Source organism: Rhyacophila brunnea, unplaced genomic scaffold, assembly GCF_057557595.1.
Source record: "Rhyacophila brunnea isolate RB1 unplaced genomic scaffold, BYU_Rbru_1.0 scaffold_12, whole genome shotgun sequence".
Lineage (NCBI taxonomy): Eukaryota > Metazoa > Arthropoda > Insecta > Trichoptera > Rhyacophilidae > Rhyacophila > Rhyacophila brunnea.
The window spans coordinates 3212105-3231882 of NW_028232774.1; the positions used below are offsets into that span (position 1 = coordinate 3212105).

At 35.0% G+C, this 19778-nt stretch overlaps 1 protein-coding gene across 1 annotated transcript in view; it reads left to right on the forward strand.

Moving 5' to 3' along the window:
• Fak (protein tyrosine kinase 2 Fak) overlaps positions 1 to 19778 on the forward strand; it is a 61866-nt gene that overhangs the window by 24709 nt on the left and 17379 nt on the right. The window contains exons 3-17 of the mRNA XM_085940064.1: positions 2398 to 2576; positions 3797 to 3967; positions 7093 to 7172; positions 8369 to 8528; positions 9380 to 9524; positions 10253 to 10539; positions 11718 to 11799; positions 13278 to 13382; positions 13509 to 13589; positions 14107 to 14286; positions 14683 to 14815; positions 15345 to 15477; positions 18231 to 18372; positions 19406 to 19477; positions 19565 to 19697. Coding sequence (XP_085796190.1) covers positions 2398 to 2576; positions 3797 to 3967; positions 7093 to 7172; positions 8369 to 8528; positions 9380 to 9524; positions 10253 to 10539; positions 11718 to 11799; positions 13278 to 13382; positions 13509 to 13589; positions 14107 to 14286; positions 14683 to 14815; positions 15345 to 15477; positions 18231 to 18372; positions 19406 to 19477; positions 19565 to 19697 — 2083 coding nt within the window. The remainder of the gene's footprint in view (positions 1 to 2397; positions 2577 to 3796; positions 3968 to 7092; positions 7173 to 8368; positions 8529 to 9379; positions 9525 to 10252; positions 10540 to 11717; positions 11800 to 13277; positions 13383 to 13508; positions 13590 to 14106; positions 14287 to 14682; positions 14816 to 15344; positions 15478 to 18230; positions 18373 to 19405; positions 19478 to 19564; positions 19698 to 19778) is intronic.

Below are 19778 nucleotides of genomic sequence, written 5' to 3' on the forward strand. Positions count from 1 at the left end.
GGTCTTGCACGACGGTTTGAAAGATGCTTTCTCAAAAAGAGAGACAGGAAATATTCAATAATTTCTGGAAGATGCCTACATGGTCAATAGGGTATAGGCGAGAATTAATTTAAAAGTTGGATAAACAACTACAAACGTCTCGATGACAGTGGCCAATTGAAAGCAACAATGACAGGTAATAAGAATCTGACTGAAGATAAATAATTGGTAGTGCAACCAAAAATCAAAACGGAGAGATTTGTGGAAAAATGTTACATTATGGTTGGATCTAATTCCAAAGTTCCCAGCCATCATTGCAGAGAAAATACCTCCAGGGTGTATGTGGAATCGTGTTTCCGATCCAAAATACAAATGCATGATGAATATAAAAAATGGTCTCTGGAAAAAGGTCATAAAGCAGCAGAATATACTCCAGTATATTTACCACCAAAAAATCAGTATCCACCAACCACGTAAAGATCAGTGTGCCATCACTGCCATCTGCTGTAGTTATAAAATGAAGAATGTTTCAGAAATGAAATACAATAGCCACATTATTAAAAAAAAAAAAGATGCTAGAAGACCAAAAATGAAATGAAGGAGAGTACCAGAAGTATTACTGGACGGTTAGTAATCACAATGGATCTCCAAAGTGTGCTGCTATGTCCAAAACACAGGCACAAATGTATTATAAACAAAAGCTGCAACTACACAATTTCACCATATACATTCTTCATAATGTATCTTCTAATGAATTTGTCTCATCTCATCGAAAGCAGGACAATACAATGAAATAATTCTAATATCGGATGGGTGTGGATATCAAAACCGAAATAAATTATTCGCTACTGCTCTAAGTTATATCTTTAGAGAGAAAAAACATCGAGATTCAACAGCTTTTTCTGGAAAAAGGCCACACCATGATAGAGGCCGATAGTGCACATGCCACCTAAGAAAAGTATTTTAAGCCTCCAATATATTCACCATCTGATTATATAGCACGTATGCGGCTAGCAAGACCAAAACAACCTTATAAAATTAATGTCATTGATTTTAAATTTTTAAGAATTATGGATAAGATAAATCTGGATTAAGTTCAATCAGACCAGGAAAACGAATCGGAGATCCTGTTGTATATGATATTAAAATGTTACAGTATCTACCAGATGGAACAATCTTTTACAAACTCAACTTTATCAGTGCAACCGTTTGACTGCCTTTGTAATATATATAATGAATCATTGCCAATATCGCAGTCGAAATACATACATCTTCAGGAATTAAAAAGTGTAATAGAGAAAGATCACCACTATTTCTACGATAACCTAACATTTAAACCTGCTAATAGAAAGTAAACGAACTTATAAATATAATATCATCTCACTATTGCATTAATAATTAATAAAATGATATTGCAATTTATCACTAATGCACTATGTATATTTCAACTATTATTTATGTAACAGTTTTTCATGAATTTATTATTATTCACATTTTGATGAATAAATTAAACTATGTGTATTTACAAAACGGTCAAAACAACTTATGTGACATCACAAACTGTATTTTTATTATTTTTGTATTAAACATAAAAGATTTTTGTAAACAAAATAATAATCTTAGACCATTTTCTGATTATAATAAAGCATTCTTCATAATTTTAATGTTTAAATGTAACATTATTTTTTTATTCAGTTTTATCCTTCTCCTGCACAATTTGAGAAAGTGCACATAGATGGTTTTGCTAAAACGGTGACGATATATTTAAGTTCCAATGAAAAGGGAGTTCTTTTATTTTTATATAAAGCCTCAGGCATGATAATTCTCAATCCGCAACAAGAATCGTTATGGTAAGACCATAATGAATTAAAACTACTAAGTCGTAGATAGAAACTGATAATCCTCGTCAACTCTCTGTATAAAATCGTAACGAACGTTTATTTATTTCATTCGACAGTGCGGCGCCCAATTGTCGCCCAGTTGTCCCATTCCTTTTGACATCATCTATTTATATATAAAGAGATCTTTCTTGTGTGCAAATGTTATCCCCACCCCTAAACCTACCTACCTGATCATCCAACTGATTGTAGCAACCATAAATACGAGGCAGCTAAACATTAAAGACTGGGGGGTCATCCCCTACACTTGTCTCTGTATCCTGCCAAGATTACAGTTATTTTATTTAATTAAGAAAAAATTATATATACCTATAATATGTTTCCATGCCAGGTTATAAACGTTTTGAATGATGAATAGCAAGTGCTAAATTTCGTGTTAACAGTAAAAACACCTGTTAGAATAGAACTGCAAGAATACAAAATTATTTAAACGTGTGCTACCCAGAAGACACACCACATCATTCTCCATGTACATACAGAAAAATTATCCATTACGTATATGAAAATTGTGTTCTTTCAGGTGACAGGCCGAGCACATTGAAGATCCACCTTCCAAACAGCGGCTTCAATGTGGTGAAGTTTGGCGAGGCGAGCGATGTGCGAGGGGTCATCGCCCTGGTCACAGCTCGCCTCGCCACGGGCACCCGACACTACGGGAAGTGCTACGCCCTCAGAGCCCGGCAGCCATCCACTGGACAGGTCAATATCATTCATATAACGCTATTAGTTAACCATGACAGTTAACATATCGTATTCTTAGACTACCCAACTGGAGAAGACTGGTATAACACTATAAGAGCCTCCGCACACACAGCCACCAAACGCGGCCACCAGTGGCGGCCACAAACACCTGGGTTGAGCCACCGGTGACAGCTTCTATCTCAGTTCATTTGGAAACAACACACTGCTGTTTTTTTCCTCTATCAGAATATAAATCTGAACCGACATCACAAATGGCATATCGCACATCGCAATAAAAATTTCCGTATAGAAATTTTCCATTACGTCGAGTACAACACACGTACTCGCCTTTCAACTCTCAGAGGTAGACTGAGCTGGCGATGTGTGAGCAGGTGCTAACTTCCTAACTAACGTCGTCCACTAGCAGCGGGCACAGGCGTCTGCCACAGCTATTGGACCAAACACGTCCACTCAAGCGCCTAGTGTGCGGAGCGTTCATTGAAACCCATAGAAAAATTAAACCGCAGCTGAACGCATCCACTAGTGGTCAAGCTGTGGCCGCGTTCGGTGGCTCTGTGTGTGGAGGCTCTAAGAGATCTTCGACAAATATCTTTATACATATTTATGTCTTTTATAAAACATCTTTTATAAAAGGTAATGGCAAGACATTATCTTTTTTTCAAAGATTAATTTATGGTATTGAGTGTTTCAGTGTTGCCAAATAATTTTTCAAAAGTCAGAACATTGACGAAAATGTATTAAAATCAATGATTTTATTTGATGAAAATTAGATTAGTGGCTGACTGTAATAATTTCACAGTATCTAATCTAAAAATCACTTAAATGTGACCTCCAATATTATATCAGTAGATAAACTGAAATTTCACTAAACATGATCATAGCTTTTCGGTTGTTGTTTGCATGGATACTTGCAAATCACAAATGACAGATGTCACCTGTCACTAGTGTTCTTCCACACACCACATTTGTTTACATTTTTTCGCTATCTGTTAAAACAGATGATACAAGGCATAATGGCGTTTAGTGATTCATGGCATTCCATGCATAAGCCTCTATGGCTTTTTATTTATGAATATTAGAGATAAATTTTAATGACTTATTTGAGAAGCATGTCATTGCTCAGAAAAAAACAAGTCACATGCTGTCCAAATCATTCAATGACCAATCGCATGTCACATGCAATTTTTTTTATTAAATATATTTTTTGCATTCTGTAGGTCCAATGGATTCACCAGGACACCACCATGTCAGAAGTCCAGGAGAGGTGGATGGGAAAAGCACCCGCAGCTGAAGAATGGAGTTTCGAACTCCGGGTTCGGTACCCGCCCGCCAGCTTGAAAGACCTACATGAGAAAGACAGAGTCACATTCTACTATTATTACGATCAGGTCAATCAACTGTTTATTGCGATTGTTAATCTAGACCAGTGGTTCTTAACCTTTTCGAAGTAACGGTGCACTTTTGATCACAAGAAAAAAATGCGGTGCACCAAAGTCAAACGTCAGAAAACAAATAAAAATATGCGAAAATATACATAGATGGAAAAACTGTTACTGAAATTACCCATAATAAAATGGAATTTGTTTTATGTGAAAATCAATTAATGTGATACCTGAGCTTGTCGGATTTTGCAGATTTCAGAAACATTAGGTCGAATATTTGATATAGCTACCCTCAATAATTCTTCGTCTAAATTCGTAAGTCTTTCTTGTTTTTTAGTTTTTATATTAGTTATTGTTGAGAAACCGTGCTCACACAAATTGTGATGTTGAAGACTGTAAATTTTCAGTGCCCTCATGTAGAGAGGTGGTTATTCGTCATGGACAGAAATCCAAAATTCCTCCACTCCCTCCAATTTTTCGCCTTCGTCTCGATGTACCTATCAATTGTAGCAAAATGGATTTCGTATCCAGTCATAATTTTCTATATCTAAGGAAGGAAATTAATATGCAATATTTTCTTCCAATAAAGTTAAATGTTCTGTTATAGTGGTAATAATTCCTTCGGCATTGTTTTCGTTAAGTGAAGATTTTTCTGTTTTTATCATTTTTTTCGCAGTGCACCGGTTAAGAACCACTGATCTAGACTGATTTTTTTTGTGTGCTTATTTTCTATAGTGGTGTATTTATCAGAAGAGCATCCATTTCTTAAACGCTTGGTCTCTGGTTTGAATACTGCATTATTTGGCAATTTCACATGTTGTCAGAGCAGGGGTCCATTTAGTTATACCTATTCCACATTTAAAAAAAACCTGTGTGAACATAATATGCACTGCTTAGGAGCAGAAATGTTAATTTAATTGTGAAACAAATGTTTTTTATTTTTTTTTAATCTGACTAAATCCAGATTAATCAAGACAAGATACAATAAAATATAATATATTATACTGGAACAGCTTTGCTTTTAAATGCTCTTACATGAAGCCTATTGCATTGTTTTCTCGCGCTCGGCGTCGTTTTAACCACGTCATATTTTCTGTCAATACTATCGAACTTCACACTTATGTGGTATGTTAACAGTCCTCTCCCAAACCTGTGGTAATATACAAAGAAACGTCAGATTATAAAGAACAGAATAAATACTATTGCCCATAATAATACCCTATCCATGGAATAAGCCAAACCGAATCGTGTATGACCCTCCAAACTTACGCTGTTTCCGTTTACAACCACTTACTAACTAGTCGAGTGTTCACGGAAGTGCCTGCGAAACTGTATACAGACATCGCTTCGTGTTCCCTTATGCTTCACTCAAATCATAGTGTTCGGGTATGCTCGCATATTTGGATCAAGTATTCATTCTACCAAAATCAGAAGAATATCTTTCTCTATGGTCACTTTTTAACAAGTTTGATGTCTATGGACGCTTAAACGTCAAAGAAAAACGACAGGACGTAATTTTTGCATTTTGCCGCGAGATACATCTAGTAGTAATACATTGCCAATATTGAAAATGAAAGATGTTACAATCGCTACGTCATTTACATACTCATTATTTCTTATATTTTTCAATTAATACTACATTATGGCCGGATAATCCGAATGCCGAATAAACGTTATTGAATAAATATAATCAAATAAATGAAAGTAAATGGTTATCGTGATAGTATACCTACCTACCATATAATTATTATGCATAAATCGATTCCAGCATAATCATGTGAATTGAGTTGTTAAAAATATTATATTATATTTATTTGATTTTCATGAATCTGCGTCTGATGTGTATTTACTAACGAGACTCTTAAATTCGAAAGCGTCACCGCCTTTATGAAATTAGCTTCATCTACGAAAGCAAAGTTTAGTACCTATAAATAAAGAATTCATGATTGAATAAAATGAAGCACCAATTATAGGATCAATTGTAAAATAAATAATACCATTAGACAATAATCAAAATAATTCACTGAATCATAATGAAATACGGAAGAAAACAAGTACCTAGGTATGACAATTATCAACAAACGCGGGCTGTCAGTTGCAATCTGTCAAAAATAGACTCTGCCGAATTTAGCAATCGGTTCACTAAACTTATGGTAGAGGGGCATTAGGTGTTAGGGTTCGGCGAGATGCTTATGTACAAAATCTCCATGAACGGAATTATACGTTTTGCACGCCATCTGGCGTAAAATCGCATTCGAAAATATTGGATGAAAGGCCTAAGCAACCACGTTCAATCTTTTTTTCCCTAAAAAATCGGATTGAAAACAGGGTAATATTCTTAAAATATTGGGTGTCCTCGCTATTTAACTGCTTATCCAAAAATTATCTTTGTTTTGTTTATATTTAACTTGAACTCCTGTATCACTTGGCAGCTCTATGAAACTTTCTTATATGCATCAATTTTATTGCATTTACACTAAATGGTCATATTACCCAATCTCCGCATCTATTCTATACACAAGACCGCTTTCGGTCACTACGGCAGTTATCTAGGGTAGATTTGTATGGAAGTATTAGCACTTATTAACAATTAACAATTATTACAATAAGTGCTAATACTTCGATACAAACCTACCCTAGATAGCTGTCATAGCGGCCGAAAGTAGTCTTGTGTATAGAATAGATGCGCTGGAATAGTTATATCTACTGAATTAAACTTGCATATTCTCATAAAGCTATTTCAAACGCTCAATGTAGACTACACCCTCTTTAATCAAACACAGGAACATAATTATTTTTTATTTCATTTAAAGTTAAAGCATTAATTTGTCTAGAAAATAAAAATGTTTTTAACTTGCAGCCTTTGTTATTTATATCTAATCAAACTACCCAATTTTGACGGTGGTAAGTTTTATCCTTTTTGTGACGGTTTCAAAATAATAATATATGGTGACTGTAATTAAAATTTGTCCACATCTGCTGGCATTATTATTTTTTCCAGTTGTGTTTTGTTGAAGATATATTTTCAGCAATACGTTAATAATTGCATCTCTGGTAACTCCATCACGATATTAAATTTGTCTAATACCTTTCTTCAACGTTAACTCAGTGTTGCCCTTATTTACTTCTAGGTTCGAAATGATTACCTGAATGCTAGTCACCCGATGTTAGACCAAGAGGTTGCTGTACAATTGTGCTGTTTGGAAATTAGGTAAATTTATTATTATTTTAAATCATTAATTAACTTGCCGTCTGCCAACAATTCGCTCATTTAAATTATAATAAATTGTCAAAGTTGTCAAATAAATCCAAAGTGTCTTGTATTGTCTATAGTCATATCGATGACACTTTGTTTAAGCACAATTGAGAAATATCTTTGACATAAACACTGTCAAAGCAATTTGTCAAGATATGCAAACTGTGTCATTTTGTAGTTTTTGTAATTTTTATTTTATTGTAAATATTATAGCCAATAGACGTTTAGCATTAATATTATTACGTTATCTAGCAACGTAATAATAAATTAAACTAATATTGGGCTAATGTCAATTGAAAATATCTTATACTGACGAAATTGGCTTTTATTTTTTAAATAAGCCCTTTATTATTGTTATTTTTAAAAGAAGCCCTTTATTTTTAACTACTTATGATGAACCTTCATCGAGGATTAAAAGTAAATCCCGGCTTCCTAAGTGTATTTTGCAGCCTATGCAATATATTATACAAAATATGTATTATATTGGCCTATATATATATACTATGATAGGCAAGAAAATGACTCACATAAAGCAATCGGCTGTCTTTACACTTGGCCGAAACAAAAATGATTCAGCCATTTTAGTAATTTCCCGTATCTGAACATTGCATAAATAAACCTGTAATAGCCCGTATCTTGCCTCTATGCTGTCAAGCGTGTTGCATGACGTGTGTTGAATTCAGCTTCGGAATGTCACTTTCGAATTATTTAAAAGGTAAAACAGTAAGTAATATAACGAATTTGGTTGTTTATCTTTATAAATATTGTCACATTTTATTGGATGTTATCATTATATTAGCCGTTATGTGCTTTGCTTTACCACTTTTTACGTTACGGGTTATTGGCATGCTATGTAGTTACAACATGGGTGAACTATTAACAGTCAGATATGGGATATTAAATATTTAGGTATTTTAGCTTCCTGCTCAATTTGTAAATAGTCACTTACAGGATATTGACGTTAGGCCATCGATATATGTCACTGCCTACACAAATCCTTTTGACATACATGATAATGTATGGTGGCAGGTTAACATTATGTGACCAAGTATGGCAACAGTTTTTATGTTTTTGTTTTAAGTACATGACAACAGTCTGTTGGCACCTTAAATGAATCTCTTCCTTATACCTATACAATTTTTTCTTTTCAGATATTTTTTCAAAGACATGCCCCACATAGCCCTTGACAAGAAGTCCAATTTAGAATATCTCGAGAAAGAAGTTGGACTTCACAAGTTTCTGCCAAAGTCCATTTTGGACTCAACCAAACCAAAAGTCCTCAGGAAGTCCATTCAACAACACTTCAAGAAGGTTAGTTACGTAATCAATTTATATGTCCATACATTGAACAAACATTGTTGGATTAAAACACAACTCAGGCTTTAAATATTTATTTATTTTGAGTAAAAAATCTATCTCAAATACAAACATCCTATGTTTTATTATGGAACATATCGAGATATGCCACCTTTTTTGTGTCACAGCACACTATTCACTAGGGAGTCCAATCCCGGAATCCCGTAGAATTTTCGATACCTATGAATCCCGGGATTGGTAAACATAATCCCGAAACTTTCGGGATTGATTTTTTTATCAATCGCAATCAATTGGTATGTGTGCTCACGGATAATACATTTTTTGCTGTCATACGCAATCTTTGTTTACTTAAATGAATTTAGACGACAAAAAATATTAAATAGAAAAAGTAGACCTCATTTAAGGTGATGAATAATGTTTTAATGGATGTCAAATGCATTAAAATCTAAAATGGATCTTAACATCTGGGGAAGTTAATGCATTTGTCATCAATAAAATCGTTGTTTATTGCTATTTATTATCTCTCGTTTTAAAATAATAACAATCAGAAATTTGAAAAAATCACTCCTTTCAGATAATATAATTATAATCTGGAACCTTTTTTATTTCTATCAGTTCTAAGATCGCATTCCAACAGGACACCCACGGATATTTCACTAAAATATTTTTAAGATCGAACGTACACAATATTAACAATAAATGTCTTTTAACTATTGAAATAAATGCCAATTCGCCAAATTGTGATCCCGAAATCCCGGGATCAAAATTTTGGCTCGGGATTGGATTCCCTACTATTCACATTATAAAATCACACTGATTTTCATTACCTTTTGTTAATTTTTCAGGTTTCTGGTCTGACAGAAGTAGAGTGTATGCTCAAGTTCTTCGACCTTCTCCGATCTCAATACAACTTTGACCAGGAGACCTTCACTGTGGCGCTAGGTACCGGATGGTCCATACCTGTCGAGCTAGCCATCGGACCGAGTATCGGTATGTCTTATACACTTATTCTGCCCATTACATATTATAAACTTTATCCACCTGCATCTTCTACCTAGAAAGATTCTTTATTCTTCGAATACCTAATTTGAGAGAATTCACTCTGGATGATACAGGTGGAGAGAATTATTTCAGAAAGTGAGGATTAGCCCACATTCATAATAATGATAGTCAGACTTAGGCATTTTAAAAATTTTCAATATGTTTACGATCAAGCATTTTGACTGCTACACATGGAGCCTATTAAACTCTGTGTATTACAACACTGAATATTGATTCTAGAATGTTTTTAGTGTGGTGTAAATTGGTAACTATAGAAACCTCAATACATACTCTCTGTGTTGACAGCACTAAAACATTGATAAATAAAATGTGGTAGGCTGACACTTTTGCTTTGGTACCTTACCTACATACTGTAATTGATGTTTTTATGTGGACTATTTTCATGTAAATAATATAAACATATTTTTATTATTATTATTTTTGCAATCACTTGGTCTCATTTTTCTGACCCACTAGTTTTGCGGTACTAAATCTGGCTTCCAGACCAAAAAGGGTTTTCCGTGCCTGATTTAAATAATGATTGTTCATCATATAAGAAACACTTATTTTCGGCTTGTAAGGTGTTTTTTTCAATCTCAGTTCAGCGCGGCCCTGGAAAATAAACCTCGAAATATCTTAAACTTCTCTGGTTCACAATGTGATTATCCTTTATTCAGGTGTATCATACATAGCCCACCGTTCAGGATGCGCGCCGGAGCACACTCGGGTGGCGTCGTTCGAGGATGTGGAAGCCGTCATGACGCTACGAGGAGACTGCGAGAGGGCCGATAACAGCTCGCCAACCAACAACTCCAACAGCAGAGGAGACAATGGGGGTGTTCCGCCAACGCCTGCAGCTAACAATAAGAAAGGAACTAACGCTCCGCCTCTGTGTAAAGGAATCCTGCAATTGAGGGTTAGAGGCACTCAGGATACTCTAGCTCTCACTTGCCCAACGGTTCAGGTAAAAATATAGTTTTACATAATATAAAAAAATTCTGTCAATTAGCAGGCAGGGTAGAGGCTTTGCTTACAACTTCATGCTATTTATAAATGCCCTGAGAGAAGCAGATGAGGGACGGAATCTTAGTCGCTCAGAAGCATTGCATTTTAGGGTGGTAACGATCCTCAGCCATGATGAAACTACCGAGAACAGAGTGGCATAAAACAGATTAAGAAATCCAGCCGCCATAGACCAAGATTTTGAAAGTAGTTTTGGTTTATGACATAATGACGATGAGGCCATTAAACGCAAGGAATATGTACAAAGCCCTCTGAATCTCCTCAAATATTACCAATATGCAACGCATGTTTCGTTCACATGACGAACTTTATTGCATATTATAATAATAAAAAGTAAATACAGTAGGTACTCTCTCAGTAATCGGCCACCCCAAAAACTAGACAACTGTCCAATTAGTGAAAGCGGCGGCTTATAGTGCATACATACAAAATATGGTAAAAATTAAAACAGGTATTTCGTAAAAATAGTTTTTTTGAGAAATTTGTACTAGCAAATTACGGTTTTATTTATAATCGAAATCAAGTATTTACTAAATTATACATATTTATAAACTAAGTTTATTAACTAAATATTAAACAGTAAATCACTTGACACACATGTTCAGTGCGGCAGATATTCTTGAATGGCTTAGGATTCCTGGCTTTCCCTATGACCAAAAGCTTCATTTTGTGTGTCCCGGTTGCATTGGAGCACGGCATAATTATTGTGATGCGGTCCTTAGGCACTTTCCTCCCTGGTGCATTACTTTCTTCGCGTTGAACGTACGTTTTACGGAGGAGAACCAAAATAAACCCGTGTCATCTGCATTGTTTACTTGTACGCGGCAGACTACTGAATTTGACAATCGAATACCGGCGAATTATAGAGCTTGATTTTGTGCTTTCAACCAGTAAATGGCGGATTATAGTAGTTGTCGGATAATCAAGTGATGGATTACTGAGAGTGTACCGTATTGAATATAACATATTCTTAAACACATGTTTACGTTTATCCCATACTTCTCCACACTCATGAATCATACCTTCTTACAGTCACACCCAGAAGAAGTCAAGGTAAATGTTAAATAATCTCTGCCACCGTAATGTTTTATATATTTATTATCTATTGAATTATTACAGGTCGCAGAGAGTCTGGCTGACCTTATCGATGGATATTGCAGATTATTCTCAAATACCGGCACCTCATTATGGAATAGAACTAGTAAGTACTAAGTACATGTTGTTATTAATTTTACCATTTTAACTAATAGTCCCGCCCACGGTGGCCGCGCGGCATAAGCGTTGGACTACAAAGCCGTGGGTCCCAGGTTCGAATCCTGGGTCTGGCAAGTACAAAAATTGTTTTTCAATTTGTGTGTGTCAGGGTATGGACCTAATAGGTTGAGCAAGTGGCTGACATCCATTTCTCGTAAAAAACAAAATCTGTCAATACAAACCTCCACTCTGTGGAGGCCCATATGATCCTATCAGGATCGGACATGGTCGAAAAAAAAAAAAAAAAAAAAACTAATAGTGAGTGCAGAGAAATCTGAACCACTGAGCATGTTGTTGAGGCCTGCACCTTGAATGCCTTCCCTTTAACAGTGCCTCTGTACTGCTGTTGATTATGTGATTTTGTGTTACTGCGACTGTACTTTTCTTAATCTCAATGCCGTCGCCAACACCCTACCGCTATTTGAGTGAATGAATAAAATGTGATTAATTTGGTGGTCGATCAAATACGTGTAATGGAGAAGTGGCAAACTGCCCGTCGCTGAGACCGTGGGTGCGGGTTCGAATCCCGTTTCTGACAAGGAGAACTTTCTGTTTTTTTTTTCAATGTCTGTTTGATCCAGAGCAAAGACCCAATGGATTGGATGAATGTGTAATAAAATAACCCTTTTTAATAAAAAGTGTTAATATAATGTCCACCCTGTGTTTTACTTACGAGTTTATTTTTAATACAGACAAGTTCGTGAATTCTTTTGATTAATGTTCAATCGTTTTGATTTCAAGCTGCCATTTTGAAACACTATCACTGTCCGTGCAAAGGTAATGTATAAAACATCACTTTAATGGCGTTATCTATAATTCAGGCATTATATTATTTAAATTTTAAACAAAATATAGAAACTGATCTTGCGTGGTATAAAATACGTAGATTAGGTGATTGTATGCATATTATATTTTCTTTTGAATTATAAAATCATACAGAAATAAATTTTGTCCTGTGATGCCGTTTTTTTAGAAATCTATACGCATAATCAAATACCAATCAAAATATCTCAATTCTATAATACAGTAAAACCATATTAATTCAAAATCAACAGGACAGAAAGTCGAAAAAAAATTCTAATTACGAAATATAAAATGTATTGCAAAAAAACAGTAAAACAAATGTTTTTCCGCGAAAATTTCGATATACGGCGAATTTCGAATTAACTGTGTTCGTATTAACGAGGTTTTACTGTACTAATGGTGCCACATAACCAAAAACCGCTGGATCTATGAATTAATCAAGTTTTTACAACCTTGTCACAATGAAATACTTAGGACCGAGAAGAGTGAAAGCATCTATAAATACGAAGGCTTTCATTTAACAGTGGATGAACCCCAACTGATGATTATGATAATAGACATGGTCTACGTAAAATCAAACATTTTTCTTTCTCTTATCATGGGTGTTGTTTGTTTTGACAGATAGTAACCCTGGTAACGGGCAAGGATCAGGTCACTCCGGGACTATGCTGTCCGAAGACTATGCTGAGATCGTTGATGAAGATGGTGATTATTCTACACCAGCTGGTAAGTTCAATATGTAATTCAATATAATACATACTGTTATATCTTTTCAATCTCCGTTAATAATATAATTATAAACCAAAATTATTGACATCTGTTTGTTAATAATGTCTAACTTTTTGTTTGCAGCTCGAGACTATGAGTTAGTTAGAAATCAAATTGAGCTGACCGGAATCATGGGTGAAGGACAGTTTGGAGATGTACATAAAGGTAAGCAAACCCATCTGTATCTTTCATCTCAGTGTCTTCTCTAGTGTATCAATACTCCTCCTTTGATTCGCTTTCCTTGGACGCTACCCAAAACCACTATTCGTTAAATTATCTGTTCCACAACGAACAGTGTGTCTGAAAAATTGCAGAATGCGTCTCAGACACATTGTACTGGATGAGTAACTGGTTTGTCTTATTCGGTGCCAACACCGCATTCGGAATGCATCAATTGCCTTCCGCTCCCTTGTCCTCAGGGTCCATGGCTCAATAACATATAAAAATATTTTAGAACGCCAATATTATTTGCACAAACATTATTTTTGTGGCAATTGATATTCCTCGATTCTTTCATCTACACCTAATACATGACTGCTTATGTTTGAAGTAGGTAGTGATAGCCTTACTTTCTTTTAAAATATATTGCATTATCGCTTATTTATAGTGGCTCCAAAGGAGGAGGAGAATTTAAGACAAAGCCTCAGTCTTTATACAAAGTGTTATCTATGGTTTTTCTCAGGTGTGTGCAGATTAAAGCAGCCGAACCACCCATCATTGAGAAAGCATTTGGCCCTGCAGAGACAGCAGAACAAAGATGGTGTCCCCTTAACGGGAAACGATGCCATCTTACCTGTGGCTGTCAAGACTTGCAAAATTGATGCGGATTTGGCCACCGCTGAAAAGTTCCTAGAAGAAGCATGTGAGTAAAGCGTGTTTTAAATATAAAATAGTGTTGTCATACTTCGATTTGGAATTATATTTTTTTTGTAAAACTTTGTATTTAATGTCTCTATATTGTGAGCTAGGCGTTGGCCTATAACGTCGTGGGTCCCAGGTTCGAATCCTGGGTCTGGCAAGTACACATATTGTTTTTCAATCATTCGTGTATGAGTCAGAGTATGGACCTAATAGGTTGAGCAAGTGGTTAACATCATTTCTCGTAAAAATAAAATCTGTTAATACAAAACCTTCACTCTGTGTAGGCCCATATGATCTTATTAGGATCGGACATGGCATGGTAAAAAAAAAAATTATTCTGAGCGCTTAAATTGAATAAAAAAAAAAATTAATTAATTTTTCTCCTATTTCTTTTCAGATATAATGCAGCAGTTCTCCCACCCTCACATAATTGGGTTGGTTGGAGTCTGTAGTACTCCTCCCATTTGGATTGTGATGGAGTTAGCTACCCTCGGAGAGATGAGGGCGTACTTACAACAAAATTCTCATCGGTAAGTCACTCTTTAAATCCATCAATGATGGCAATTATGCCAATTGTGAAAAATCACCAGTCACACTGCTACCTTACCTACAAAGAAACAGCTATGCATTTTACCAACCATGACCTGCGGCCATGGATTTGATCAATAATTGCTTGCGCAAAAAGCTGAAAATTGATCATTTTTTTTATCGAGTAAAACACACATTAATTATCAAAGTTTTCATGTGGCTCATTAATAAAACAATGAATTACATGTTGTCACAGTTTTTGTTGCGTTAAATATTGTATGATTTAATAAACATTATTCAATTAATAATTCACAAGGAACATTCTTTATGAACATACAATTTGGAAACGCAAGTACATACCTATTAGAATAAAATATAATACCGGATAGGACTCAAACTTGAACTAGGAATAATGAACATCATATTAATAATTTCAATGGAAAGCTTAGATTATTTTATTTATTTTTTTATATCTGACAAAATGATTTAGTATTACGATATATTGTAATAATATGATTTTTGACATTCCAGATTAGAATTGTCATCGTTGCTCCACTACACTTATCAGCTGTCGACAGCGCTAAGTTATCTGGAAAGCAAAAAGTTTGTTCACCGAGACATCGCAGCAAGAAACGTACTAGTCAGTTCGCCAACATGTGTTAAGGTAACCATTCAACTTAAGATTATAAAACATAGTGCCAAATTAACATACAGTCAAGCTCGGTTATTACGATCACGGATATAGCGAGATCTCGGATGTAACGAGGAAACATTTGTTCACATTTTAGTTTATGATTTTCTCCATGCATTTATTCCCTTTTATAATGAGCTCCTTATCGGATATACCGAGCTAGAATATCGTTAAAAATTTTCTTAAAACTGTTAATGTGTTGATTGTTTAAAAACATTTCGACCCTAAGCAATAAAATCCGACTGGACGGAATGCCGCCGGGGTCGGATTAAGTTTATGACACTAGTTAAGTGTCCGTTAAGTACCTACCTAATTGATTGTTTCGCTGACAATATTGAAAAAGTTTCCACGCATATGGTTGAAATCCCATGTAAAAAATCCAAGCTTTGTGATGTCGGTAGGTACCTACCAGCGCTCATTACAATAAACAACTTCTTTTGTAGTTTATGAAGGCCATGCGTGTCTCAGGGAAAAATTCTAATTGTGTATTTTTGTTTGAATTGCGTCTTTTTGTATTATGTGACCGCTCATTTAAAAATACCTATTCTCTAATATAGTGAGTAATGCTTATAATGAGAAAATTCAGTCGGTCCCATCTTCCTCGTAATAACCAAGTTCAACTGTAATATTTTTTATATGACATGGTGTTTTTGGGTTTTCAATAATAAGAGAAATGAGTCACTTACAGGACATGAACGATATACATCATTAACCGAGTCTCCTAACTGTTAATCTATAAAAAAAACTGATCACGACCGATATCTCTAACTAGTCAGTGAATGATTCGGCTCTTTAAAGTTCAAATACATTATGATGCACGTCGCATACTGTCGCGGCGACAAATTTAGTCTATGGTATTCTGCAGAATATTTTGAACGATCACTATTTCTATAAATTCAATGATGGCTAGTGCCAACTCTAATGTATTAGTATTTTGAATTATTATTCATTATTCATGCTAATTTCAATTAATTTTAACAGTTTCTACGTGTTCGTACGTTAAAATTACTTGCGATATTGCATCCATAGATAATATTTTGAACAGAACCCACACCATAGATAATAGACTACAGTCTTATAGAAAATACATAGTGCCAACTGCTAAAAACAAAAAACACGCAATTTTGACATGAGTCGAAAATGTGTAGGCATGTAGAAAATGATTAAAACCGTTTATTGAGTCATGCGGGGGTGTCGATGCAGTGCGGTACGCATGAGGTGACCTCATAATTGTTCTAGTGATTTCAGCAGATTTTGCTACCCGACAATGTTCGTTTAAAGGTCCAAAATGTGCTACGGGATGGGAGCCTCAGTCTGATAACATTTTAAACACCAAGAAAAATGACATTACACTCTTTTTGCCCATAGTGGCAGCTTACTGTGACAGCATGTGACAGTACGCAACGTGCATCATAATGTAATCACAGCATTAAGGTCAAAGAAAAGTATCTCATATTTCTCTACTTCACAAGAGACCCCAAACACAAGTAAATTTACGTTCCTCTGACATTAGCAAGCAGGTGTTATGAGGAGATCGCATTTAACTATCTTTCTCATATCATTTAACTTAATTTGTCATTAATTTCATGTGCACTACCATACTTTACTCAAAATCACTAAAAAATTTAATGTTTCTTGACCCTAAGGAGCCTGATTAAGACCACACAAATAAAACTTTTTTATCGCCCTCTATTGCTGGTCTACAACAGCATAAGTCTTCAAGTCGTTCGATCAAATGACGAATGGCCTTAGGAAATTTTTATTGAAGATTTAGAATCAGTCGTTCGTGAACAACGCATATCTAGTTTTCACAACAGGCATATTACTGCAATATGTAAATATGTATAGTCAATTGATAGCGAGCTTAAACAATAATTTATTGTTACTTACACACCGGACAGATAATAATATACTTACAGCTCCTGCCATTCATGACTGCTCAGCATTTCAATTTAATTGCAATTTATTTATTTATTTTTAACATATTGTGGACATTACAAATTATAAGTTTAAGACAGACGTTCACAACATGACATTTAGAAACAAAGAAATATAAAACAGTATTACATAAAAAAAAGAGATAGATCAGTATACAGATAGATAGTAAGTTATTAAACAGTAGAAGTGTGAATACAAAAAAATATAAATTAGAAAAGTACAAGGAAGTAAACCGGATGAGTTAAGCAGACCCTATTTTAAGAATTTATAAAACAACGTCCACCTATGCTCATCCTCATGTAGGTGGAATATATCAACACCCGAAGTGATTTCGTTGAACATAGTTTTAGGCATGAAACTGTGTCAACCCTCATTTTAGAGTAAAATCAAAAATTTGATTAACTTGAAAACATAGGAATCCTCTGTATAAATTATTTATCAAAATTTGGTCGCCTCTGCACTATCCAAATTTTTACCCACCAACAATTTGTGGTTGTGGACAAAATTTTACCTCAAGATAATTATCGAAATATCTTTGGATAAAAAGATTTCATAGTCGGAAAACGCCCTTATCGACTGATTTTTTTTTAACAAATATCTTCATAGATGACATACCATAATAAATTAACATTAACCAAAATAATGGTTTACACTATTTTAATTCGGACCCTTGAAAGTGACCGGGTGGATCATAGCTTCAATATTGACACCCGTTACTTGAAATATCTTACAATCTGGAGGATCAATTAAATAATGTTGTACTTATTGTTATGATTATCAATTTCCAGTTGGCAGACTTTGGATTATCGAGATGGGTTGAAGATCAATCGTACTACAAAGCCTCCCGAGGAAAACTCCCCATAAAATGGATGGCCCCCGAATCGATCAACTTCAGGCGGTTCACCACTTCCTCGGATGTTTGGATGTTTGGTTAGTTTCATCATGTTGTATGTAATGTTAAATTACCTCCATGGCATTTCGCTTTGCAGATTCATTTGTAGCAAATTTGCACTACTGATATCTCAATAACCGTAAGGATATGTCTACGCAATTTTAGATTCCCTCAATCAGTCGATTCCACTGGTTATTAAGCTGAAGCTTGAATTTGTGATAAACCATCATAATTTTGTAGATGAACGATCACAATTAATCGTGTAGAGACCGAAAAGTTTAACATGAGGCTTGGCGGCGGCGCTTGTATTGTTTTCGATTTCGAAGTATTGTGAGAGTATTGCCAGGATTGGAAGATATTATTTCCCACTTCCTTAAATAGTTATATATTTTCACAAATTTCAAATACAATGAATCATATAGGTACATCATTTTTTCCCAATAACTTAGGATAAATTTTATATGACAATATTAAAATTTCAACTGTGTTTCGTACCTGTCATCGCGGCAACTCTTTCAATAACGTTGTTGAAGGGCCGAATGAGCTTATTTTGTCATTTTACTTCTTTACAGTAGGAGATAAGACGACTTATAATCTTCCTGATGTCACTGTTCAAAACTTTTTTATATACGAAATAGTAAAATCAAAACAGGTGAAAATTTTTTTTAAAGTGTCCAGTATAGTGAATATAAATTTTCTGTAGTACCAATTTAACCATCCGAAAACCATTGAAGAATTGGCCCGAAGTGTTGTACCTATACATACATAAGACTCTCTAGTTACGGTTATGAGCATTTTGAAATTAACAATGTTAAACATTACATCATTAGCCGGGGTCGATCCACTGCTGGATGAAGGTCTACCCTAGCTCTTTCCACTCTTCTTGGTCCCTAGTTCATTGCTGCCACGTACATTCACCGAACTTTATGAGTTCATCTATCCAGCGGGTTTTAGGGCGTCTATTGCCCCTTAGATACCACTCATCCACAGCATTCATCCAGCAGTTGTCCACTCACCGAGCAACATCACATATTGTGCCTAATTAAACATATTATGAATTATATGTTTCAGGTGTTTGCATGTGGGAGATTCTGATGTTAGGAGTGAAACCTTTCTCTGGAGTCAAAAACAATGATGTTATTGGTATGTAGTAAATTAACAGGCACAATAAACATAATCATATTTAAAAAAAAATCTTACATGTATACAATTGTACTTTTTTAAATTCAGGTAAGATAGAGAACGGCGAACGACTTGCGCTTCCTCCAAAATGTCCGCCTCGGCTGTACAGCGTGATGTCGCGCTGCTGGGCCTATGAACCATCACACCGGCCGTCTCCCCATGAGCTAAAAGAAACTCTACAGTTAGTATAAATAACTAATTATTTTTTATAATAATGGTAATATGCGAGTGACACAGTGGTGTGTTGAGGTTGATTGGTGAC